The following is a 26,815-nucleotide window of genomic DNA, read 5'->3' as shown; positions in this document are numbered from 1 at the left end:
AGGATAAGATTCATAATTAAACAAAAATATTGAAGTAGCCAATAACATGGATTGGCAAAAAGTCCTTCACTCGGCTGATGAAAGCAGCACCATAATAAAAAGAAAACAAAAGCTAGAAAGAGAGCATTTGATGTATCCATTATTTCGAAAGATGTGGCTAATTGCTTCGTGCCTGACCCACACACCATCAACCTTCAACGCGATTGCGCAAGAAAATTGCAACTTGGATTGCTCTTCTTTACTACTTTTTTTCTCCATTCCCATTGCCAGCGGTGACTATTGAGTATAATTTTTGAAAATTTTTTCTATTTATGTTCGAATTTTGGTGGAATATTGAGGTTGAATAGGTTTTTTTTAAAAAAAATATTTTTAAGATAGATAGCAACAGCCAACAATCAGAGATCTAAGTGTGGAAAACATTTCAATATAGAGTTTGATGGATCACGTTCGACCAACATCAAATGTGGGGTAACAATTCAAGTACCATATGTGGAAAAATATGCGTCTCCAACTAATAGATGATTTTTTCTCATAAAAATATAAAATTATAATACACTCATAATACGAATAAAAAAATATGTATATTTTTTTTACACGTGCATTGTATAGGATTATTGTATGTATACAATAAAATTTTGTATATTGCACATTTTATATATGTTAAAGAAATATTATACTTTTTAAAAAAAAAATGAAATCTATAAATATATACAAATTTTATTTTTAATTTTTTTATTTTAAGTAGTTTTTATCAAATTTATTTTAATTTTGATATTCACAATTACACATTGAATAATTTTTTAAATACGAAGTAAAAAAGTGTAAATTGAATAACTTTCACATAATATATTAATAAAATTTATTTTAACAAAAATCAATTAAAAAATGAGACTCATATCATACTTATAGTCAAAATGTTTACTAGTACATCTTAAAATGTGTCACTTGCCCTAATATGAAATACTCCATATCAGGGGCACAGGTTGAAAATTTTGTTAGAGGGAACCAAAATTAAATTTTAATTTTTACGATAGTATCGTAAAAAATACAATTTTACCATTTGAATAGCCTATATCTTTATAACTTTTAAAGGATTAAATCAAACTTTTATCATTTTTGGGATGTCAAAGTACAATTTTACTTTTATCGATTTAAAATTTTAAAAGAAATTAAAAAGCCTAGATAAAAAAAAATTTATTTTTGGAGGGGACGGAATACTAATAAGCCCCCTTAACTACGCCACTGATTGACATAAGAAAACATTCATAAATGTGTGTATACCTTGTATATATTATATTAGTTTACATACCCTTATATTGTATGAATTGATTGTATTGATTAATTAATTAAAATATATTAACTTATTTTTATATTAAGTTGTGATTATTTTTATAAATTGTACATATAATACAATAAAAAAATGTAATTTTAAAAAAATCAATCAACCACTACTACAATATGACTAAAGCATTAAAGATAACAATTAGAAAAGTACTTTATCATGTGAATCATTTATTAGATTAAGTGATAAATTTAAAATTGTAATTATATTAGTGTTAACAAATTTAATTTATATAAACAAAATATATATACAACTAATAGGAAACACACCATTATTAAACTCAATTTACTAATATCTCAACCAATTAATGGTAACACTTTGACAAGAGAAGAACTAATTTAGAACTAAAAATTTACATAAAATAATTTAAATTAATTCATCTCTAAGTTTAAATTAAATATGTTGGGGATCGACTTGATTAAGCAATGAATAAATAAAAAAATAGCAAAAGAAATTGAGAAATTAAACACAAATTTAACGTGGAAAAACACTTTAAAGAGGATAAGAAACTACGAGCAAAAATAATTTTACTATAATGACAAAAAAACGAAGAGTACAAAAGATGGAAATAAAAAACTAAAGCCCGAAACCAGAAAACAAAAATCCTCAAAACGTAAACATAAAATTCTCCAAAAATTTTATGAGTTCTAATCTTTAATTGGTGTATTTTCTAATTGTAAAAGAGCCTATTTATAGGCTAAATTCGTAGTTTAAAATAATAATAAAATAATCTAAACTAATCAAAGTTTTACTAAAACAAATAAATAGAGTTTAACTGGGAGAATATCTCTAAAATTTGATTAAAATATGAGGCATACTCAATAAATCTCCACCTTGACTCGTATTTCCACAACGTCATCTTTGCCAAAGCCTGCCATGAGCCTATATTGAACTATGCAGGGAATTAACTCAGTTAATTTTGTGCTTAGAAGCTAGAAGACTTCTAGCCTTCAACTTGTGCACTGCCAAATCAAAACTAACCCAGCTCTGATTTTCACAAACACAGTGCCCTAACTTTTCAAAACCTGCATACAAAAGAGAACCTCTCCTCAACGAAATGATCATGCATTTTTCCCTCCTATGACCAAGTTGCCTCTGCTCCAAATGATTTGACTTCGACTCCGTAACGGATGAGGGACTCCTGGTTTCACCGGTCACTGTAGAACCTTCCAGAATATAAATATTGTCGGTCATTTTACCTTTTAACAAAATAAGATCTCATGAGGCACCTTAATGCCACTCGACTCGATGTTGATTTTGCAACATTTCCAGTCTAAAATACTTAAGAAAATTAGATTATTTCGTAAATCAAATACATACCTGACATTTGAGAGTGTCCTAATCGTCTCTTCGTGCATCCTAATTTTAACAGTACCAATACTGATCACCTTACAGGATGAACCAATTCTCATGCGCACAACTCCACCTTCAACCAAACTGTATGTAGAGAATCATTCTCTTTTGGGACACATGTGGAAAGAACATCTCGAATCTAGGATCCAGTCGGACGTAAGTTTGGAGCTATCGCTCGTTGACACTAACAATAAATCATCACCACTTTCGTCGGCTAAATTAGCACTAGCTAATTTAATTGAAATTACATATAATTTAATTTATGAAAAAGTCAAATATAATTAGTTTTATAGTACTTCAATATGTGATTAAATTTTTATTATCTTATAATTAAAATTAAAAAATGAAGAAATGAAATAAAAATACATAAATAAATAATAACAAGAGTATAATTATTTTTCATTTAAAATTTGCTTAGTAAATGGATATAAGATGTTTTATGGGATTTTGTTTAAACCAAAAAAATTAATGGATATTTTTGAATCCATGGAAGGATAAATATATTTTACACTAAATTTAAGGGGTGTTTGATTTGTCGAATCTTAAATTACGTTCCGTAGTAAAATTATAAAAATGTAAATTACCTTATTTAATTCATTTCACTGGAATGTAATGATTAGGTGGAAGGTAATATTACCTAGAAGCATATATTACTCGGTTGTCTTCGTTATGGTGTTTGTTTTTTTAACAAGTTTAGATCCTTAACATTTTATAGTCTTAACTTCCATAAAATTATGATCATTTAGTACAATTCTTACTTTTTTATTGTAATTTTTATATTAATAAGTAAATATATTATGTTGAAATAAATTTATAAATCACAATTATAATAATTCATGAAAAGTTATTGCAACACCAACCATAATTATAATTGTAACAATAATTAATATATTAATAAAAATAAATTATATATAATAATTATAATTATAAAGTATGACATCTACAAGTTCACTATTAAGAAAAAAATATCTTTTGTTTACTTTATTTAATAAAAAAAAATTAAATTGATTAGGATGATAAAAATAAAGAGTAAATTAGTCTAAAATTTAAGATCACGCATGTAATCTAATATTAATTAAGGAATGAGCTGTAATGAGATTACACCATATATTATGAGATAGTCGAAATGTTAAAATTCAAACACTATAATTTTATTCTAAAATGTAACATTGCTAACTATAATATTATATCATAATCTAAAATTTTTAAATTCAAAACCATGGAGTAGGATAAAACAAAAACAAATTTACAGAATGAGGTAATTCATTAATGCAAATTTATATATTAACTTGGGTAATGGTAATCAAGGAAGATCCTGTTATTTTCTAGGGTTAGTCTACCTTACGAATATTCCTTGAGATAATTATATAATAATGCTAGTCGTTTGGGGTCCAACAACCATGATCCACCATCTGCCATAAGGATAAATAGAGGAGGGTAACTACATAAAATCTTTGAACAGCAATATAAATATTAAATGGAGGGAGTTGGTATTTCTAGAAGCCAGAGTTCAATTTAATTCTTCTATATATGCTTTGAATTTTAATATTCTTTCTTTCTCTCGAAATTCCAATGAGAAAGTCTGAATTATCCTTAGCTCTACTGCATTTTAATATTTTTTTATACCCAGAAAAAAAGTACAGAGATAAGCACTATAATTATTTTTTTAATCTAGAATCATATCTAGTTGTTTTGAAATTTAATTTATGGTAATAACTAAGACTTGTCAAACATAGTTTTTAAAATGCCATTTGGCACATCTAGAATTATATCTAGTGGCATAAAAATCAAGTTTTAATCTTAATATAATTTTATCGTGGATAAACTATAAAAATAGTCACTCATATTATATTTTAATCATATAGGTTTAAAATGTTACATTTTAGTCATTAACATTATCGTTTTGTTACAAAGTGATTACTCTATCGTTAAACTCTGTTACCTCCCTAACGATAGTCCTACGTGGCAGTCTAAATGGGTTTTAAATGCCAACTTAGATGTCCAGTTACTGGGATAAAAATAGGTTTTTAATTAAATAAATTTAGTTTGGACGGCCATGTAAGATCGCCGTTAGGGAGGTAATAGAGCTTAACAGTAGAGTGACCATTCCGTAACAAAATTAAAGCGTAACATTTCACACATAAGTGACTAAAATATAATACGAGGCCAACAGAAATGACTATATTTGTAGTTTACCCTTCTATTATTTAGGTAATGGAATAAAATGTTTAATTTTAGATTGTCCTTTTGCCTTTTTATCCTTGGATAAACCATAATTCATAGCTTTTCATATGAATGGTTTTTCTTTTTTTCCTTTTTCAAATAAAGGCAAAAGAAGAAAGTATACTTTATTTAAAAGCGAAATGTGAGTCCAATATAAAAAAGTTAGGCTTTATTAGTGCCAACCTTTCATGGTTTATACTTTCACCCTTTGTTTTTCTTCACCTACTACAAATCATTTTTGTTTTGAATGGTATGCAAAATGATAATCATTAATAGTAATCTCGTATCAATATTAATTTAACACATTATATATCCATAGACAATGAAGTTGAGCAAGAGTAGAAAACAAAATTATCAGGACAATAAAATGGATTATTGGATCCATATCATCTTCATAAATTTTAACACGCCATATTCTAGTATAGTAAAGTGGAAGCGGTGAATAAAATGAAAACGCTTGAAAATTTGGATCATCATATGGAGAATTTACCCTACCAAGAAGGCACGTGTAAAATATTTAAATATTGCCTTCTAGAACGCGAGATTCAATGTATTAATCTTCTTTTTGGAACCAAAAGGAAAATAAACCAACCTTCTTCGAACCAGCGACCTTTCACAATTTTATATGATTGTTAGGGTCAAAGAGAGATGTTTTACCACGCGCCCGACAGGAGCGTTTCATATTTCATGTTGTCCTTTTTGTAGGGTCACGATCATTATTATAAATACATATATAGCATTTTTGTGTTTCTGTGGAAACAATTCAACATCTGCGGCTCCATGAAATTCCACACATCTTCCACGTCATAATTAATTGTAAATAAATTCGTGGAAAGTAAAACCCACTATTGTCACTCCATACTTGCTTACTGCAATCCCTTTGCAGTTATTATATAAATTAAAAAAGGAAAAACGTCCTCTTCCATTACCTTTTAACACGATAGGATCAGCAAGAACAATAATCCAATGAATCTATAATTGCTTTAACATCACGTTGAGAGATCACTGAATCTTTAAAAAAGAAAAAAAGGGGTTGTGTTAACTTCTGATAATGTCATATTCAAGACTTTCTTTCTTGGCTGTTTTGCTAATTGATTAATAAATTTTGAGTTATTCTGTAATATTTACAACAGGTTAAACTTAAAAGCTTGTTGTGTTCCGAACAAATGTGCTTTTGCCATTGTTTTGTTTTGTTTTTTTTTCTACTTCTTCTAAGAAATTTTCTACAAAACAACAACGGTTACAAACAGACGAAGAAAAAGGAAGTCCCTTGTCAACCCTGTAATAATAATTAAACTGCCTTCAATATAATGACAACTTTCGTCTCTAGAAACCGGCCAATTTCCTTGTTCGTCACTATGCTTGCTTGGTCTGGCAGATTAATGTGAACGCCAAGCAGCCATCTTTTTTTCTTAAATGCCACTACCTTGAGTCCACTCTTTGTTTCAATTCTTCTTCTTTCTCTGTTTGCTTGTATAAAAGAAGGGTCTTCCCTTTCTTGTCCGTTTCTTCAAATCGCCCGGCATGTCCAACGCCTGTTCCCACCGGCAAATTTTTCTTTCTCTATGTTTCCTGTTCTGTTTCACCTTCCCTTGTTATGTAAAATCCGATGAACTTCAAATACTGCTGACGTTGAAATCAGCTCTCAATAAATCAAGCACCGATGTTCTCGATTCATGGGCGGCTACCGGTTCCTTTTGCAGCTTCAATGGAATCACCTGTGACGGTGGAGGGTCGGTTAAGGAAATCGAGCTTTCGAATCAAAAGTTGACTGGCGTTCTTCCTTTGGATTCAATATGCCAGCTTCAGTCCTTGGATAAGCTTTCCATGGGGCACAATTCATTGTATGGTGCGATCACCGAGGATTTGAATAATTGCTCAAAGCTTCGATATTTGGATCTCGGGAACAATCCTTTCTCGGGTCCATTCCCGGATATATCAGCTCTCAGCGAGTTGCAGTACCTTTATTTGAACGGCAGTGGATTTTCGGGTCGTTTCCCATGGAAATCGCTAGAAAACATGAACAATCTTACTGTTCTGAGCCTGGGGGACAACCTTTTCGATCGAACCCCGTTTCCGGATCAAATCGTGAAGTTGAGGAAACTGAATTGGCTTTATTTGGCGAATTGCAGCATTGAAGGGAAGATCCCACCCTCCATTGGAGATCTCACCGAGCTTAAAGATTTGGAGCTCCAATTGAATTATTTATCAGGTGCTATTCCATCGGAGATTGGAAAACTTCGCAAGCTCTGGCAGCTGGAGCTTTACGGCAATGAACTCACCGGAAAACTTCCTGTTGGATTGAGAAATCTGACAAGCCTGGAATACTTTGATGCCTCGATCAACTATCTCGAAGGGGATATCTCGGAAGTGAAGTATTTGACCAACCTGGTGAGCCTGCAGCTCTTTATGAACCGGTTTAACGGTGGAGTACCGCCCGAGTTGGGGGAGTTCAAGAAGCTGGTGAATCTGTCACTTTATACCAACATGTTGACTGGTCCCCTTCCTCAAAAGCTAGGCTCTTGGGCTGATTTTGACTACATCGATGTATCGGAGAATCTCTTGACGGGTCCAATTCCTCCAGATATGTGCAAAAAGGGAACCATGAGAGGGCTCCTTATGCTTCAGAATCGCTTCACCGGTGAAATCCCGACGACTTACGCGAGTTGTGCCACTATGAAGCGGTTCAGAGTCAGCAACAACTCGCTTTCAGGCATAGTTCCTGCCGGAATATGGGGATTGCCCCAAGTGGAAATAATTGACATTGCTTACAATCGGTTTGAAGGTCCAATTACATCTGATATCAAGAATGCAAAAGAGATTGGGATATTGTCAGCTGAGTTCAATCGGTTATCAGGTGAGGTACCTAAAGAGATTTCAGGAGCCACGTCTTTGGTTAAAATTGAGCTAAATGACAATCAGATGTCGGGAGAAATCCCTGATGGAATTGGGGAACTGAAAGCATTGAGCAGCCTTAAATTGCAGAACAATATGTTCTCTGGTCCCATACCAGACTCATTAGGCTCTTGTGCTTCCATCAGTAACATAAACATGGCTAACAATTCTCTTTCGGGCAAAATCCCGTCATCTTTAGGTTCTTTGCCGACGTTGAACTCTCTGGATTTGTCTCGAAATGAACTTTCGGGTAGAATTCCAGAGAGCTTGTCGTTTCTCAGGTTGAACCTTTTTGATCTGTCCTATAACCGTTTAACCGGTCCTGTACCCCAGTCTCTTGCCGTCGAAGCGTATAACGGTAGCTTGGCCGGAAATCCAGGCCTTTGCAGTTCAACTATCAAATCTTTCAAGCAATGTCCACCGGATTCCGGCATGTCAAAACATGTTCGTACGCTTATAGTGTGTTTGGCCGTAGGTGCAATCATGCTTGCTTCACTTGGATGTATCTTATATTTAAGGAGGAAGGAAAAGGATCATAACCGTTCATTGAAGGAAGAATCCTGGGATGTTAAGTCTTTCCATGTGTTAACTTTCACTGAAGATGACATTCTTGATTCTATCAAGCAAGAGAATCTTATTGGGAAAGGAGGGGCCGGGAATGTATATAAAGTTATGCTTTCTAATGGTGTAGAACTCGCTGTGAAACACATATGGAACACGGATTCTCATGGCCGCTGGAAGAGCCGGAGTAGCACCCCGATCCTTGGCAGACGTTCGGGAAAGGAAAGGGAGTTCGATGCGGAGGTACAGACACTGAGCTCAATAAGACATGTCAATGTGGTCAAGCTTTACTGCAGCATTACTAGCGAAGACTCGAGCCTGTTGGTGTACGAGTACTTGCCTAACGGGAGCTTGTGGGATCGGTTGCATACGAGTCGAAAAATGGAGCTCGATTGGGATACAAGGTACGAGATTGCAGTCGGTGCAGCTAAGGGACTGGAGTACCTTCATCATGGATGCGAAAGGCCGGTGATCCACCGGGATGTCAAATCCAGCAACATATTGCTGGATGAGTTTTTGAAGCCTAGGATTGCAGATTTCGGACTTGCCAAGATTGTCCAAGCCAATGGTGGCAAAGACTCAACCCATGTCATTGCAGGCACCCATGGATACATAGCTCCTGGTAAGTTAAATTTCAGTTGTTTACTTCCCAAATGAAGCATTGGTCACAAAATTATCTTTTACAGATCCTGTTTTATTAATAGTACAAATGTTAATTCTGCAGAATACGGTTACACATACAAAGTAAACGAGAAGAGCGATGTGTACAGTTTCGGAGTAGTATTAATGGAGCTAGTGAGCGGAAAAAGACCAATCGAACCAGAGTTTGGAGATAATAAAGACATAGTGTCTTGGGTTTCAAGCAAACTAAAGAACAAAGAGAGTGTTTTAAGTATAGTGGACCCTAGAATCCCAGTTGCTTTCAAAGAAGATGCTGTGAAGGTGCTGAAAATAGCCATTTTGTGCACGACCCAGCTGCCGGCACTTAGACCCACCATGAGAAGCGTGGTTCAAATGCTGGAAGAAGCTGAACCATGCAAATTGGTCAGCATCGTAATCAATAAGGACGGTGAAGTGAAGAAAAAGGAAGCCATGGATCCTGCCGATAAGTTCAACCTATAGTCCCAAAATCCTGCGACATTGCCAGCTATTGTAATAACCATTTTTGTATCATACTGTAAAATTGAATCAGTTCTGATCACTTGTGAAGTATTAGCTAGAGCCTGTGATAGTGGTATTAATTGTACGCTTTATAGGAGACAAGAAATGCCAGTTTTCTTCTCTTTTATTTTCAGCTGAAATCTGCCAAAAACAATAAACACTGTTATCATGAAATCTTATGACATTACTTATCTGAAACAATTTGATCCAACAGGTTTTGGAAGCTACAAAAGATTTCTGTTGTATCTCGTAACATACAAGATTATATTTAATCCAATTAATTAGTTGGAAGGCGTTGCGTCGGAAAACAAATTCCATATCTGTTAGGACTTAGCTGACCAATCAAGCAAGAGCCAATTTAGATGATGATTCTAATTCTAGAAACCTAGGCTTGATCTCAACTTTATATTATTTCCAAGGCAATGGTGACCCTCTGATTATTAACTAATTTACCATAAACTTTGCATAGCTGTGACGTAACACTTGTGTTATTTTAAACCATTTTAATTTACTTATACGCAACAAAAAAGGGGCAATCAAATGGACAATGAAATGCTGATCGAGGCATATAAATAATTTTAGCAATTTATTGAGTATTAACTTGACACACATTCATATATGTTTCTCTATTTAAAATGCAAATTGACATAATATGCATGAAATGTTGTTAATTCTAAAGGTTTAATCTGTTTAAGTATTTAGCAATTTTTTACTTATTTTAATCCTGATATGATATAAAGTTTATAAAAATAAAATAAATCAAAATTATAAAAAAATTTAAAAAATAAATAGAATGAATTACACGAACGGAGACAAAAAAATTTAAATTGTAGAGTCAAATTTTGAAAAGTTAAAATGTTTGTAAAAGTCATATCAACTAATATACCTTGATAAAACAAATATGCCCCTTCTTATCTCTTTCATTTGGATGATAATTTGTAATTTTAGCTCTCAATCCTTATTAGCTAGAAGGCTTTAAATGCTAAATTTGATTAGTTTGACTTTTTTTATTTTTATATTGGTTTGTATTTTACTTTAGTTATTCACTCTTTTTTTTGTTGTTCTTCTCCTACTTTATTTGTAATTTTTTTAAAAATACATTTAAACTTTACACAAAAAAGTTTTTACGAAGTCGATATACAACTAATTATTTTTTTTCACAAAAATAAAAATTATTTAAGTGCTTTTTGGTGTCATGATAATACAATATAATAGTTTTCAAACACAAGATTCACAATAATTACACTGACAATAATAATTTCTAAATAAAAATACTAAATTTTTAATCAGTATTTAAAAAATATCAAGATTGTAAATAAAACCAATATTAATTTCTTCATAGATTTGTATTAGTTAACTTGTACAAATTATTATCCAATCAATATATTAGGAATTTCATATAAAATTAATATCCCAAAATCATTCAATTAATAAAAAAATTAGATCTTGTATAAAAAATCTTAATCTATCACAAGAAAAGTCAGAATTACCAATTAGGGAGATCCGTTTGAAAGTATTGGAAGATTATCATTTTTTTTAGAGAATAAGAGAATTTTGAGAGAAAAGTAATAAGTGTTAAAAGAAAATAAAATAGATTTTAGTGGATATGGATATTCTTTTGTTTTTATGTAAAAATATTTTTTACAAAATAATTATTTTTAAAATTTTGGGTAAATAATTTTTAAATTTTTATGGGTGAATTTATCAATTATGTAGTTTTTTTTTTAAAATTTTAAGAGTAAAATTTCTTTTATTTATTTTTCTTTAATTGCCCTACAATCATGCATGTGGCTTTGTCGATGAGTACACGTGGACTGTCATGCAAGTTGTCGTGTTTAAAATTTTAACATTTTAGTTAGTATTCTTGTTAGAAAAATATCATTTCGACTTTTTTTTTAAAAGATTGATGGTTAAATTTGACTCTTTCTAAAAATTTGTGAGCCAAATTTAACTTTAAAAAAAAAGAACAAGAGTCAAATTGACAAAAATATGTAAATTTTAAGGGTTAAGTTTATCATTATGCTAGATGCTTTCAATGAAAAAAACCTTTAGCTATTTGGGTTTTTTTTTTGTTAAACTTTGCTATCAATCCTTATACTATCCGTAAGTTATGGATTCAATCCATATACTTTAATTTGATAATTTTAGTAATGATATTTTACAAATTTTAAAATTTCAATCTTAACCCAATAATAGATATTATATTCATAAAGTTATGTTATTTCCAACATGCAACACAAAGAACATATTGTTGCCTATATAATGCTATGTCATGTTGTTATTTTTTTATATATTTTTCACTAAAGAAGGTAGGCCAAATGATTTAACGGTTAATACTTGTGTTAATACTAAAATTTTGTAATTAAAAAAATATAATAATTGAAAATGATCCAACATAAAATTTGAAAATTTAACGAAATTAATATTCAATAAATATTGCTGAAACTTATATAATTAGTTTAGCTAGGTCGGATCTTAAAATATTGCATTTATTATAATATTTTCCTATTTATTAAATATTGAATTTGTTGGTTTTCAAATAGTATCATTAAAAGCAAGTACGGCTAGGTCACCGGGCTTTAGCCCATTTAGACAAGATTTTCAATTATCAATGCCTGGGTCTTGAGCTTATAGACTCAAACAACCCAAATTGATATCAATTAGTAATTGTCTAAAAAAGAAAATTGGGTATGGGCCTAGATGGATGTAGTTGGAGTCGTATTTATATTTATTTACATGTAATACAAATTGTTGGAATGATGTTATATTTACTTGCATATAAATTTATATATATTGTCAATTAATTTATGTTTGACATTCTAATAGTTGGTAACATTATGCTCGTAATTTAGGTAAGCACACATGGTTTATTTTGAAGAGGTATTTTTGTTTTGTTGAATTTATTAGTTTTTAAATGAATGACATTTCAAAAATTTATTCTGGGTGAGTTAATTTTGTAATTAACATATTAATTAAAATATTTTTAGATTTATGTTGATAATATGTTCTGGACATTTTTAATCATGGTGGAGTAACCAATTAGAGCATTTGAGTCTAGGTTTAAAAATTATGCTTGTTTAAAACATTGTAAATCTATAAGATATTTTATGTCTATTTTAAAGCACTCTTTTAATTATTTCATATTGACATTTGTTTTGAGTATTATAAATTTATATAATTTTTCATGACATGTTTGATATGTGAATGTTGCACTCATACTATTGTTGTCATTGTTTTTTTCCCTTTTCTATGTCATGTTGTTTTACATAGTTTATAATAATAGTCCAACTTAAAAGAATATTATATCTATTTTTATTGTGATTTAATGAATTTCATATTGTACATAATAACTCGACTTAAGAGGAAATTTTATAATTTGTGTCATCTTCATATTATTCATTTTATGTATTTAAAAGGTTTATATGCATTTTATGTAAATTTTAATAATATGTATTCTATTTTAATAATTTTCATATCGTGTTTCAATGTCTCTCGTATTTTTCATAATTTATCATAATAATTTAATTATAATCATAATTTACTTATTTGAGAATTAAACCATAACATTACTTAATGTTAGCTATTTTAATGCATGAGATAACACAATTCAACGTCCAAGAAGGAGTCATTTATGTTGTTAATTAAAGTATTTAAGAGGATAAGTATGGTAAAAAAAATTTTTAATAATTTTATTATAGTCTCTCTCTAACTCATAAATAGAAAAATAAGACTTTCAGTATATTTGAATTTACGTCCTTTTATATTGATACAATTAAGACTCAATCAACTAATAAATAGAAGAATAAGACTTTCAGTATACTCGAATTCACGTCTTTTTATATTGATAAAGTTAAGATTCAATCGACTAATTATGATAAAGTTAAATACGATCTAATATTATATTAAAAAATTATCCCATGAAGTAATATTTTTGATATTTTATATTATTTGTTTCTTTTTGAAGTAATATTTTTATATCATATTCATACTTATGTATTTTTAGGTTTTATAAATCCTATTATTTTTATGTGTGGATATCGTATTTATATTACTTTTATATGTTATGTTTTGTATATATACTTATAGTGGTTTAATTTAGAGAATAATTTTTTTACATATTTTTAAAGGTGAGAATAATTTATTTAGTAATATCATATTCATGTTGTATTTTAATCCATAATATATCTCACAAAATGTTTCATAGTTTTTTTTAATGGAGTATTTATTTCATGTTGATTTTAATTATTTCAATTTTTTTATTAAGATTAACTCTAAATTAATTTTTTTTAAGAATTAAATCACTACAGTAAACTATTTTAGAAATCATAACCAAACCTTTGAGGGTTCCATAGGAAATTAATTTAGGGAATGAAGCTTATATTGGAAGCAAATTTAAAGTATATCTAAATTATTTATGTGAAATATCTTAGTTGATTCTAACATACACACTCAAAAGTTATTCTCTTTTCTTTATTTATTAATCATTCAGTCACTTTGATTGATGAAATTAAATAGACAAGAAAACTAATTTTCTTTTTCCTGGAAAAGTTGGTGTGAAAGAAAAATGATTGTTATGTATCTAAAGTTAGGGTACACTATTTTATTATTTATGTCCACTTTCATCATTTACCTTACAATTTTTTTAATGAAAAACAGTATGTAATTAATAGTGAAATTTATCGTATACGAAAACATGGTTATAAATTGAGTCATTAGGCAAACCCTAATCCTTATTTTCATCATATTATGGAAAGTAAATCAAATTGAAAAAGGAATTGAGCCTCCAAAAAAAAATAATATCATTCTCCCCCCTATATAATAATAAAGCAGATTTATTATATAGAAATAGGGTTAGCACTTTAGGAACATTATTCAGTGTTCGGTTCACGGCCTGCCGTATCTTAATTCAGCTAAAATTAATTACTGTCTGGTAATATTTTGACACCTATTCATCTATTTTTTTTCTTAAACGTTCAAAATAAAAAATAATAATTGAATCTTTATAAAAAATATATACTTAATTGTGTTCTCAATGACCCCTCAAAAATCAATTGGCTTTTTCCATTAATGAAAATTGTCAATGATCAGTTTTTATGTTTACGTTATTCACATATTTGATAGAAGTCATCAGAAATTGCCAAACCGCAATATGTTGACGTAGCATGTTATGTCAGCAATTTTTTTTTAAATAATTAAAATGTGCATATAAAATGGTATAAACAAATGGTTAACCAAATTTATTTTGGGTGAATACAAAATTTAAAAAAACTTCAAAATTTATAAAAAATATTAAAAAAATTATTCATATTTTAAACATAATTGAATATCACCCATATGCTTTATCTTCAATAGTCTCATAAATTTCTCTTCATTCTCTGCTTTCTTGATTTCTCTTGCATGTTCTCGTTATTTGTTTTGAATTTTACACATTTTTAGAGTAAAAAAAAAATGAAAAAGGTTAATATTTTTAGTCGACCTACGAAACACATACTTAACCCGATGAATCACCTCATTCACTGTTCTGTCCACAGTCTCCACTATAGTAGAAGAAGTGTGGTAATTTAATGCGACCGCAACTCTTGCAATAAGGCAGATGGATTGTAATTAAACTTTTTTTTCTTTTTTTTTTGCTTTGGAGGAAGGTCATGAAAGGCACATGTTTTATATCTAATTCCATCATCTCCTTAGTCTCCCAAGAGTTTTATAGGGTTAAATCTTACGTTATAATTTAGTTTTGTTTAATATTATACTTATTTCTGTGCCTATGGAAATAATTGAGTTTTTTTATTAAAATAGGACAAAAAAAATCAAAATAATACAAAGTAAAAATTATGTACCAAAATGGTACATTTGGGGTGGTGCCGCCTATGGCAGAGGCATGACCACCCCATGTCAAATCAGAAATTACTGTAGCTGCCGGTCAAATTGCGGTGCAGGACTAAAATGTAATAATATAAAGTATTTAGGGACCTGTTATGCAATTGTTCCATTTATAATGGCTGCTAAAAAAAAGGAAAGGGTGCCGCCTGGCAATGTGGCGGCACCAAACTTTAAATAGGGCTAATTTCCATGTAAGCCCTCATTATTTATTATTTTCTTTTTATTCCCCTTCAAATTACTATATTGTTTTTAAACAAGCCCTTAACCTATTTTTGTAGTTAAATAAGCCCTTAACTTATGGTTTTTACTCATAAAAGCCCTTCATTTTAATATTAAAGTAAATATATTTTACCCAAAGTAAAGCTATTTAAAAAAATATAAACTAATTCACATTTTTGGTTGATGTGAATAGTTTATTAAATAAAAAATAAAATTTTAAAATTTCTTGAGAGTGCTTATGTACATGATATTCTTAACTACTCTTTCGAAAATTTTGATTACTTTTTTAGATTTTATGTTGATGTTAAAGTGTATATAATTTTTATTGCATCAACAAAAAATTTAAGATAAAAGCTTGAAATTCAAAATATATTTACTTTAATATTAAAATAAAGGGCTTTTATGAGTAAAAACTATAAGTTAAGGGCTTATTTAACTAAAAAATAGGTTAAGGGCTTGTTTAAAAACAATATAGTGGGTTGAAAGGGGAATAAAAAGAAAATAATAATTAATGAGGGCTTACAAGGAAATTAGCCCTATTTAAAGTTTGTAGCCGCCACACTGTCAGCGGCACCCTTTCTCTTTTTTTCAACAGCCATTATAAATGGAACAATTGCATAACAGGTCCCTAAATACTTTATATTATTGCATTTTAGTCCTACGCTGCAATTTGACCGGCAGCTACAGTAATTTTTGATTTGACATGGGGTGGTCATGCCTCTGCCATAGGCGGCACCACCCCAAATATACCATTTTGGTACATAGTTTTTACTTTGTATTATTTTGGTATTTTTTTTATTTTTTTGTCCTATTTTAGTAAAAAAACCCGGAATAATTAAATTAAGATCACTGCTTTTTGTAATTTCTATTGTTAATATTAAAAATAATTAGTATTAAAAATTGTTAATATTCTAAACATAAGTGAAAATTTTACAATCTTTATTTTTTTTATAATTTTTTTTTTTAGTTTTGCACTCATTTAAAATGAATTTGTACAACTAATTGTCCATATTTATTTAGATCTGAACAACAATGTGTCTAAATTCATTCTATATGCACATTTTACTTAATTATTTAATATATATATATACTACTTTTTTGTTGATGTGGTAGTCACATGACAGTTTTTAGTGGCTTCCATCAATCATGTCAACAATATTAATAATTAAATCGGTCAACTGACAGTTTTTGTTAAGAGAAGGAATTAATTGATTTTTTTGATGTTATTTGAGAGATCACTTAAGTATACTTTTCCTTTTTTAAAGACTCGAATGATTTTTTAATTTTTTACCGAAGATTTTTTTTTTACCATTAAACCCTTATTCTTCTACTTTAGATCTAATAATTTGTATAGTTTTAATTTTACTTTGGGAAAGACTAACATTTACTCTTACAATTTGTCAATTTTTCTTAATATGCTATTTGATTTTTTTTCTTGGTTGATGTTAGTTTTGAAATTTGGTAATTTTGTTGTAAAATTTAATTTTATGATAATGTGAGATTTCAAGTTTTTAAATTTTTAATAAAATATTTATTTTTTAGTGTTGAGATAACATTAATACGATATTAAATTACTATGCGATTGTAAAAAATTAGAGTTTGAAGATAATGTGGACAAAAAAAAATTCAGGGACTAAGGATTACTTTTATAGGTGATAATCATACTTTTTGTCTAATTTTGTCTCTAGTCCCTCTAATCTTTGGACTTTTGAAAAATTCATTCTTCTGCTTTAATTCCAAGAATTTAATACTCCTAATTTTCTTGTCTAAAAATTAATATCTAATATTGATAACACGATTAATTAATTTCGTTAAATTTGAATACATACTACCAATGGATTTCAATTCTTAATAAGAACTTGGAATATTAAAATATAACATATTCAAATTTAACAACAATGTTTCAAATCGGAGATGTAAAATGTAATGACCCAAAAATTCATGGGCACCGGAAAAGCGAGTTATAGGGCCTCCGTCTTAGTAAACCGAGTTCTAAAATATTTATTAGGAATATTTGGGAGTCTAGTTGTGTGTTTAATTAGACTTTAATTAAGTAAATTTAGCTTAATTAAGAATAATTAGGGAAAAAGACTAAATTTAATAAAGGGAAAAAGTTGAATTATAGATTAAAAGAAAATATAAAGGACCAAAATGGAAATTATGCCATTTTTCCTAATTGAGGCAGCAAATAAATTGAAAAAATCTAAGATTTTTCTTAGATTTCATACATTAATTAAGTTATTATTATTATTTAATTGATACTATATTATTATATTACGAAGTAAATTAAAATAAAGACAAATGTATGGTAATAAAAATATACATGTGTAATAATTATATTTGTACAATTGTAATATATTTATTTAATTACTTTTTATTTAAGTAAATAGATTTTTATTATATTAAAATATAAAATTATATAAAATAAATAGAATAAGGATAATTGGATGATGATGATAATAGACAAGTGTAAAATATATGTGTACAAATGTAATATAAACATTTGTTATTAAATAGATATTTATTATAAAAATTATTATTATTTTATTAAATTAATAAAGTAAATTATAAACATAAAAGAATAAAGAAACTAAAAGAATAAAAGAAAGGAATGAAGGAGAAAAGAGACAGAGAAGCATTGGAATAGGGAGAAAGAAAAAAAAGGAAAGAAATGAAAAAGCGGGAAATTAAGGTTTTAAAGCTTGGAGTTTAAATTGCTAACAAAGAATCTGAGGCATCGGCATTAGCATCGGCATTAGCATCGGCATCAAAAGGAAAGGAGAAAGTTATCGAGGACTAAAACGGGAGATTTACAGTTTGTATTACTATAATTCAAGTTATTTTTATTAAATGTTAAATTTTTTAATTATATGTATGGTAAGTAAATTATGAGGTAAGTATTATTATGGAATTGAAAAGGAAATTGAATTGATGATGGATAAGTATCAATATTGAATTGAACGAAAATGTATTGAATTGTGAAAATGTGTGAATATATGGGTTGAATATTGATTGAAAGGTGGAAAAATGATTGAATTGAAAATGTGAGAAATTGTGATTGAATTGAGGATATATGTGATATAAATACCCTATTAACTAGTCAGGCTGAGTCGAATATAGTTGGCATGACATAGGATTGGAAGAGTTCAGGGATTCTTCAACCTCGAGTCGATGAGACACTGGGTGTTACTATATTTCTTCAGATAGATTCGATGAGGCATTGGGTACCAACTTTCTTCATCTTTGCCGATGAGACACTGAGTGTCAACTATTACTTCGAACTATCCATGAGGCACTAGGTGCCATACTGGAGTATTTGGTTGGATCCTTGTATCTGTCACGGTCCGAGTTTTGTTAATAGAGGTAAATAAATGAAATGATCAATCAATTGAAATTGATTGAGCCATTGAAATGAGAAGAGAAAATTGAATTATGAATTAAGATTGAAATTGAGATAGAGAATGAAAGGTATGATCTAAATGTTCATAAAGTGACTTAAATTCAAGTTTACGATATGTGTATTGAATGATGAATAGTTAAATTGAATTGTTATTGTGAAATAATGAAAGATAAAGAATGAATTAGTATATAAGAAATTAAATTGTTACATGTTTAATATTTATATTTTATTATTGTTAATATAATTTGAATTATGGTAATAGAACTGAGTATACTCATACTCCACGTACGGTTGTTTCCGTGCGCAGGTCAGTAGAAGCCAAGAGTCCTGAATTAGCATCCAGAGTAATCCCGACTTCAAAGAAAATTTGGTGATATAATCTTTCTTTTGGGTAAAAGTGGCATGTATTTAGGAGTTGTATAGGTCACTCGAACATGTCTTATGTTTTGGTTGTAAAGGATGATTTATAATGTTTGGATGTTTAAATGAAATTGTAAGAAAAGTTATATGACACTTTGGTAATTTTGATACTAAGTTAAATAGAAATGAAGGAAATTATCAATAAATTTTGAATGATATTATGAATGCTTATTTAGTTAAAATATTAAGTTAATGTTTTAGATATAATTTAGGTGTATTTAAATGTGAATTGGATTGGTTGCGATTTTTGTTTGGATTGGTCTCGATTTGAATTTACAGAGAAGGTTAGATATTTATAAAGAGATTATATTGAGTTCGCACAAAAAAATAAATTCCCAAGCACCGAATTAGTCCCTAATCACTCCTAACTCGTATTTTGGGCCTCAAGGGTTCATCTAAGGGACTTTAAGATTATTTTATATTATTTTTGATAATTATTTGTATATTAATTGTAAATTGTCCGATAGGTCCGATAATGCTCCATAATTCTGTTCCGGCGACAGTTTGAAGTTAGGGGGTGTTACATAAAAGGACTAAATTTTATGGAATAAAAGTAGAAAAAGAAAACTAAATTTCAAAGGTTTGAAGAGTATAAGGACTGAAGTCAAATTAAACCTAATATGTTAAATATTTAGCTGAGAATCAAAACAACACCAAAGACTTTATGAAGAATGGGCATCTTTGCTACAAGCTATTCATCCTTGAGCATATCATCTCTATTCCCCGCTCTATCCAATCCAATCCAAAGATTCCCTTAAGCTTATAGCATCGTGAATATAGTAATTATATAAGCTTGTCAATTGCATCCATCTTAATTTCCATGAATTATCATGCTAACTTCAATCACCTACTGGTATTGTAGTGTTTTTCCACTTACTTTTAGCGTTAGATCAGTTGGAAGGTGATGAGCTTTCCAGCAACTCAATTCTTTCTTTAGAACATTTGATTCGATCTTTATGAAGTAAATATTGAGATGCAAATAGAAGCTTACTTAAAATTCTTAATTTGGTACTTTAACTTAATCTGATCCAGACAAACAAAAAGAGGATTCACTGTACTATATCATATTATATTATATATGAATCTCACACGTGAGAGCAAAATCCTGTTGGGACATGAAATGAAACAATGATATGAGCATAATTTTCCACAAGCAAATTAACAGCTAGCAGCATTATAAATGTATAGCAGTAGGACCCCTATAAAAGGAATTTATATGTTCGTACATTATTGCACCACGTACAGCGATAGAAGAAGAATCATGGTATCTTTCATGTAATGCCAGAAAAGCAGTTGGCTTTTGATTACAAAAATACATTACACACATGCTCATGCCTTGAATAAATTTGTATATTTGATGCATGTAAGTGGCAATATTGGCAACATATAGACCTGCAAATTTGTGGAACTTTGGGCCATGGCCATCCACGAGAAAGCAGGACTGATCACATCAAGAGCCAAAGGGATGTCATTCCTGTATATGATATGAGGTAGTGGGGTATAAAACATTGAAAATAAAAGCCTCTTTACGCAAAAAGAAACAAAAAAGAACAGGGGAACCTGCTTTCTTTTCCATCATCGAGGGGTTATTACGGTTGTACCCCTTGATCCCCTCAATCAGCTCATTTATATACTCACTTTCCACCTTTCTCTGCTGCAAACAATTGCCTTAACATTAAGCTTCTTTTTTCATTTTCTATGAAATGGCACCAAAATTTATTCATCTCCTTCTGCTGCTGGCGGTGCTTAGTTTTGTGTTTTATGATTCTTCTCAAGCTATAAGAGATGATCAGTTTCGGTTCTTTAACCTCATGAAGGCCTCTCTATCAGGAAAGGCATTGTCTGCATGGGATGTCAGTGGAATGAAAAGTTTTTGCGATTTCCGTGGTGTCAGCTGCAACAATAGAGGCTACGTTGAAAGCATTAACATCTCAGACTGGTCCCTCTCCGGCAATTTCCCGGCTGACGTGTGCTCTCATCTACCGGAGTTGCGCGTTCTCGATATCAGCCGCAATAATCTCCGTGGCAACTTTCTTAACAGCATCGTTAACTGCTCTCTCTTGGAAGAGTTCAATATGAATTCCGCATACCTTAGAACAACACTTCCGGATTTCTCGAAAATGACTTCTCTGCGTGTGCTCGACTTGTCGTACAACCTCTTCACAGGTGACTTCCCCATGTCGATAACCAATCTCACCGATCTCGAGGTGATCTACTTCAATGAAAATGATGGCTTGAACTTATGGCAACTTCCGGGGAACATTTCTAGGCTCACAAAGCTCAGAGTTATGGTCTTCACGACTTGCATGTTGTACGGTTCAATCCCGGCATCGATTGGGAACATGACATCTCTTGTTGATCTCGAGTTGAGTGGTAATTTCCTTTCAGGTCAGATTCCAAAGGAGCTTGGATTGCTGAAAAACTTGCAGCAGCTCGAGTTATACTACAACCAGCACTTATCTGGCTCAATACCTGAGGAACTGGGAAACCTTACAGAGCTCGTAGACTTGGACATGTCGGTAAATCGGTTGAGTGGAAGCATTCCAGAATCTCTATGTCGACTCCCCAAACTTCAAGTCCTTCAACTTTACAACAACAGTCTTACAGGAGAAATCCCTGGTGTTATTGCAGAGTCAACAACCTTGACCATGCTGTCACTCTATGAGAATTTCTTATCAGGACAAATTCCACAGAATCTGGGGAAGTCCTCCGCCATGGTTCTTTTAGACTTGTCGGAGAACAAGCTATCAGGTCCATTGCCTGCAGAGTTATGTCGGGGTGGAAGGTTACTGTATTTGCTTGTCTTAGATAACAAGTTCTCTGGAAAGTTGCCCGATAGTTATGCAAACTGCAAGTCTCTTATTCGGTTCCGAGTTAGCAAAAACTACTTGGAAGGCGCCATACCAGAAGATCTTCTAGGACTCCCTCATGCTGCAATTATCGACTTGGCTGACAATAGTTTTACAGGTCCTTTTCCAACTTCAATTGGAAATGCCAAGAACTTGTCCGAACTGTTCATGCAGAACAACAAGTTGTCGGGTTTTTTACCTCCTGAAATCTCGGGAGCTATAAATCTGATGAAGATTGATCTCAGTAACAATCTCTTGTCCGGTCCAATACCAACAGAGATTGGTGATCTGAAGAAACTGAATTTACTGATGTTGCAAGGGAACAAGCTAAGCTCTTCGATCCCCAGTTCACTTTCTTTGCTGAAATCTATCAGTGTTGTTGATCTTTCCAACAATCACTTGACTGGGAATATCCCAGAGAGTCTGGGTGAACTGTCGTCAAACACCATCAACTTTTCAAACAATGAACTTTATGGTCCAATTCCTCTCTCGTTGATTAAAGACGGGTTGGTGGAAAGCTTTTCAGGCAATCCTGGTCTTTGTACTCCTGTCGAAGTTCAAAGTTTCCCCAAATGTTCACACAAGCACAACCAAAAGAAGCGAAATTCTGTGTGGGCAATCATGATATCAGTCACTGTCTTTACTATCGGAGCCATCCTGTTCCTGAGACGTCGTTACAGCAAACAAAGGGGTGTAGTAGAACATGAACATGACGAGACCTTGTCTTCATCATTTTTTCCGTACAATGTGAAGAACTTCCATAGAATATGTTTTGAACAGCACGAAATCCTCGAAGCAATGATTGAAAAAAACATCGTGGGCCACGGAGGGTCTGGCACCGTGTATAGAATCGGGTTGCGAGGTGGAGAAGTTGTTGCAGTGAAGAGGCTGTGGAGTAGAACAGCAAAAGACACCACTCCAGAAGATCAATTGATCTTCGACAAAGGGTTGAAGACCGAGGTCGAGACTCTTGGAAGCATAAGGCATAAAAACATAGTCAAGCTCTATAGTTACATCACGAACTTCGATCGCAAAATGTTGGTTTACGAGTACATGCCGAATGGGAACCTTTGGGATGCTCTTCATAAAGGATGGATCCATTTAGATTGGCCAATTCGACACCAAATAGCACTTGGGGTCGCACAAGGCTTGGCTTACCTTCACCATGATCTGTTGACACCTATTATTCACAGAGACATCAAGTCAACCAACATCCTATTGGACGCCAATTATGAACCCAAAGTTGCAGATTTCGGAATAGCCAAGGTTTTACAAGCCAGAGGAGGCAAAGATTCAATCATTACCGTCATAGCAGGCACCTATGGCTATTTAGCCCCAGGTATACATCTTGTTTATTCATATATTTCTAGTACTATTTTTTTTTTAAAAATTGTTCAATTAAGTTCAATCAATGTGTTTGACGGACAGAATATGCGTATTCAAGCAAAGCAACGACCAAGAGTGATGTGTATAGTTTTGGAGTGGTGTTGATGGAACTAATAACTGGGAAGAAACCGGTGGAGGCAGATTTCGGGGAGAACAAGAACATCGTATATTGGGTTTCAACAAAGCTGGATACGAAGGAAGGGGTGATGGAGGTGTTGGACAAGCGGGTGTCGGGGTCATTCAAGGACGAGATGATTCAGGTTCTCAGAATTGCGATGCGTTGTACATACAGGAATCCATCCCAACGTCCACCGATGAATGAGGTTGTTCAGCTGTTGATTGAGGCTGACGCTTGCAGATTCGATTCTTGCAAGCTGTCAATTAATAAAACCAAAGAAGCATCAAATGTCACCAATGTAAAGAGCCAACCAGAAGTATGATCTGATCAGCGGTGTATGATGAAGCAGCAGCGTATCCACCATCCGCCCACCCTATGTTATTCGGATTAGGATGTAAGTTTCAAATATAAATGTTTGAAGTTATTTCATGTATCTGGAAGTTTTTACCTTGGTATTCATATCAATATTTGTGTGTGTAAAGACCAATCAAGCTCTTTTTTCTTTTGTTTTGCTCTTGTAAGTTGTAATCAACTTAAGTGCTTATGATGATGCATAGCTTCCGTATGAAATAATTGTGTATATAGCTCTTAATAGGCTTTTCCCCCGCCTCATGAGAGTGATTATTAAGGGGCTTTTATTTATTGAAATGGAGTGGGGGTAGTTCCTGGTTCTGATTATAAAAACTTTAAGGCAGGCATGATTCCCATGGTGGGGTCCACACCATACAAGCTATCCATTAAGAGATGATGGAATTACTTGAATTTTGAAGAAGCATCCATTGTCTATACATGTAAGTTAAGAGACAGACAAAAAAACAGAGATGCCTTCAGGTTTCTTTTCTTTGATTCCATTTGTTCTTTTTTTATTATTATTTAGCTGATTTCCACGGGACATGCATTAAGGATTCAAAGGGTTGGAGCTTGTTTCACCTTAGATAGTGAGCCACAAACCATCGTCCACTCACAAGTTGGAGTACACTTTCATTTCTTGAAAGGTATTTTTACAAGAACAGGATTCCTCCATTTTCTACATCAAAGTTCATTTAAATATCTTCACTAACAAGTTTAAACTAATAATAGATTATCAGTAAATAAAACTATATTTAAACTATAATAATGATAATAATCCACTAATCAAGTAACGAAAGTTGATGGAAGCTGGTATAGTAGCTAGAGACATGTAGACATAGTTGAATTATTTGCTTCAAATAATGTAAATAAAGTGTGTATGGTCTGCGGGGTCCCCATGGAAAGAATAAGATGCAATGGCAAAACATAGTTGCTTTCGGAGATGGTGGAGAGTCCATATGGAAAAGTGGGGAAGCTGTGATCAATGGAATTGTTCTCTAAAAATCAACCAAAAGGACAGGTTATTAAAAGCAAGCTTGGGCTTTCCAATAAAGAAGAAAAAAGGCTTGACTATGAAATGAGAATAGAAGCTGCTTTCCAGGTTAAAGTACAATTTAAGGATAGACAAGAGGCACAGAAAATGGTAACATTTTTCAATCACATCAATCTTCCAATTAAGGAGAAGTCAAAACTATATGAATGATTCTTATCAAATTTACAGTTTCCAACTAGGGTTCCAGGCACAGAAAACGATAATGAACTACCCAGAGGTCAATTAATTACAGATTCTCTTATACTACAGGGTTAAACATCTGATACCAAAATAAATAAGGAATAATACAACATTTAGTCCTTGAAATTTGTAATTTTTCATTCTTTTTTTTAATTCACATTAGTCTTGGAGATGAATTTGGATTATGTTCAGATATCATAACATGACACTCTGAAATTGTACCACATCATTACTTGAATTTTTTTTAAATATTTTTGTATTTTATATAAAATTTATATTTGAAATAATTTATCACTTTACTTTTGTAGTAAAAAAAACCAAATAATGAAATTAGGAAATAATTAATTTTCCAAAAATCAAGATTTACTATCATCAAATAATGTAATTATATTCAATATTTAATTTTTACTAATATATACATTGCAATGTAAATTTAAAGTACTGCAAATTCAATACTCACATTTTCATTTAATCAAATAGCAATTTACTTATTAAAAATAAAATGATCCAAAATATATTTAAAGGGCTTATTTAAAATTATCCAAATAACAATTCACTTATTGAAGGACTTATTTAAATAAGAGTTTTTTTTAGTATTTTACCTAAAATAAAATGATTGGAATAATTTTTTTTAGCTGCGATGATCCAAGGCTGAAGTTAGACAGCCCAAATATTATAAATTATGGGCTCAAGCCCAAATGCTTTTTTCCCCTTTTGGTTACGACTACCGAATCAAGAAAGTGAAGCTCAAATTTCTAACTGCTTTACTTGATTGGACCGTGGAACATCAATTTCTTTTTTAGTAAACTACACAAACTGTTAGTTAAATTTTGTTGAAATTTAGATTTCGGTATTTCAACTTTTAAAAATTATATGCAATCATTAACCTTATTAATTTGTTACTTTTTTGTCACTTGGTTATAAACTTCCATTAAAAGAGTAATAACGCATCTTAATTCAAAGGATTAATAATTAATTTTGTCCTAAACTATAACTGAAAAGTCATTTTGATATTTTAAAATTTTTTAACAATAATTGTACAAAAAATAAAAATAATACTTAAAAGTAATTAGCATGAACTTATTTTAATTGGAACATGAGTTTTTTAGAACTTTACCGATGATTAAATTAGTCAAATAACCTACTCTCCATCCAATAAGTTCAAGTAGTCTATTTAAAATAATTAACCTGATTCATCCAATTCATGAGTCAACCGATCCAACTGTTTATTCGATTTTGAAATAATTAAAAAAAATCCAAATCTAAAAGATGGAGTACTCGAATCCAAAAATATTTAAACTTTAGCTAATTCAAACTCGAGACTTGTGGTTTTATTCCCTGAGGTCCAATCCTTATTGTCCAATAAGTTATTTCAATTGCTTGAACAAAACAATAAGGCTATAGAGAGCCCAAAAGCCTTAGTATA

At 31.0% G+C, this 26,815-nt stretch overlaps 2 protein-coding genes across 2 annotated transcripts; both read left to right on the top strand.

The window, feature by feature from the left end:
• Positions 1 to 5,860: 5,860 nt before the first annotated feature.
• Positions 5,861 to 9,668, top strand: LOC107957862 (receptor-like protein kinase 7). The gene is made up of 2 exons (XM_016893462.2): positions 5,861 to 8,996; positions 9,099 to 9,668. The coding sequence occupies exons 1-2, from the start codon at positions 6,443 to 6,445 to the stop codon at positions 9,494 to 9,496; spliced, it is 2,952 nt and encodes a 983-aa protein (XP_016748951.1). The 5' UTR covers positions 5,861 to 6,442; the 3' UTR covers positions 9,497 to 9,668.
• Positions 9,669 to 20,871: 11,203 nt separating this feature from the next.
• LOC107957863 (receptor protein-tyrosine kinase CEPR1) lies at positions 20,872 to 24,377 on the top strand. Its single transcript, XM_016893463.2, has 2 exons — positions 20,872 to 23,642; positions 23,732 to 24,377. Exons 1-2 carry the CDS (start codon positions 21,158 to 21,160, stop codon positions 24,127 to 24,129), a joined length of 2,883 nt encoding a protein of 960 aa, XP_016748952.2. The 5' UTR covers positions 20,872 to 21,157; the 3' UTR covers positions 24,130 to 24,377.
• Positions 24,378 to 26,815: the final 2,438 nt, after the last annotated feature.

This window comes from Gossypium hirsutum, chromosome A05 (genome assembly GCF_007990345.1).
Source record: "Gossypium hirsutum isolate 1008001.06 chromosome A05, Gossypium_hirsutum_v2.1, whole genome shotgun sequence".
Lineage (NCBI taxonomy): Eukaryota > Viridiplantae > Streptophyta > Magnoliopsida > Malvales > Malvaceae > Gossypium > Gossypium hirsutum.
Note: the sequence above shows the minus strand (reverse complement) of the source record. Positions and strands in the feature narration are given on the sequence as shown.

Excerpts from the sequence above, each read along its gene's own strand:
- LOC107957862 (XM_016893462.2), top strand. The coding sequence starts at position 6,443 with ATGTCCAACGCCTGTTCCCACCGGCAAATTTTTCTTTCTCTATGTTTC. Across the intron at positions 8,997-9,098 it reads CCATGGATACATAGCTCCTG|AATACGGTTACACATACAAA; the intron begins GTAAGTTAAATT and ends TTAATTCTGCAG.
- LOC107957863 (XM_016893463.2), top strand. The coding sequence starts at position 21,158 with ATGGCACCAAAATTTATTCATCTCCTTCTGCTGCTGGCGGTGCTTAGT. Across the intron at positions 23,643-23,731 it reads CTATGGCTATTTAGCCCCAG|AATATGCGTATTCAAGCAAA; the intron begins GTATACATCTTG and ends TTTGACGGACAG.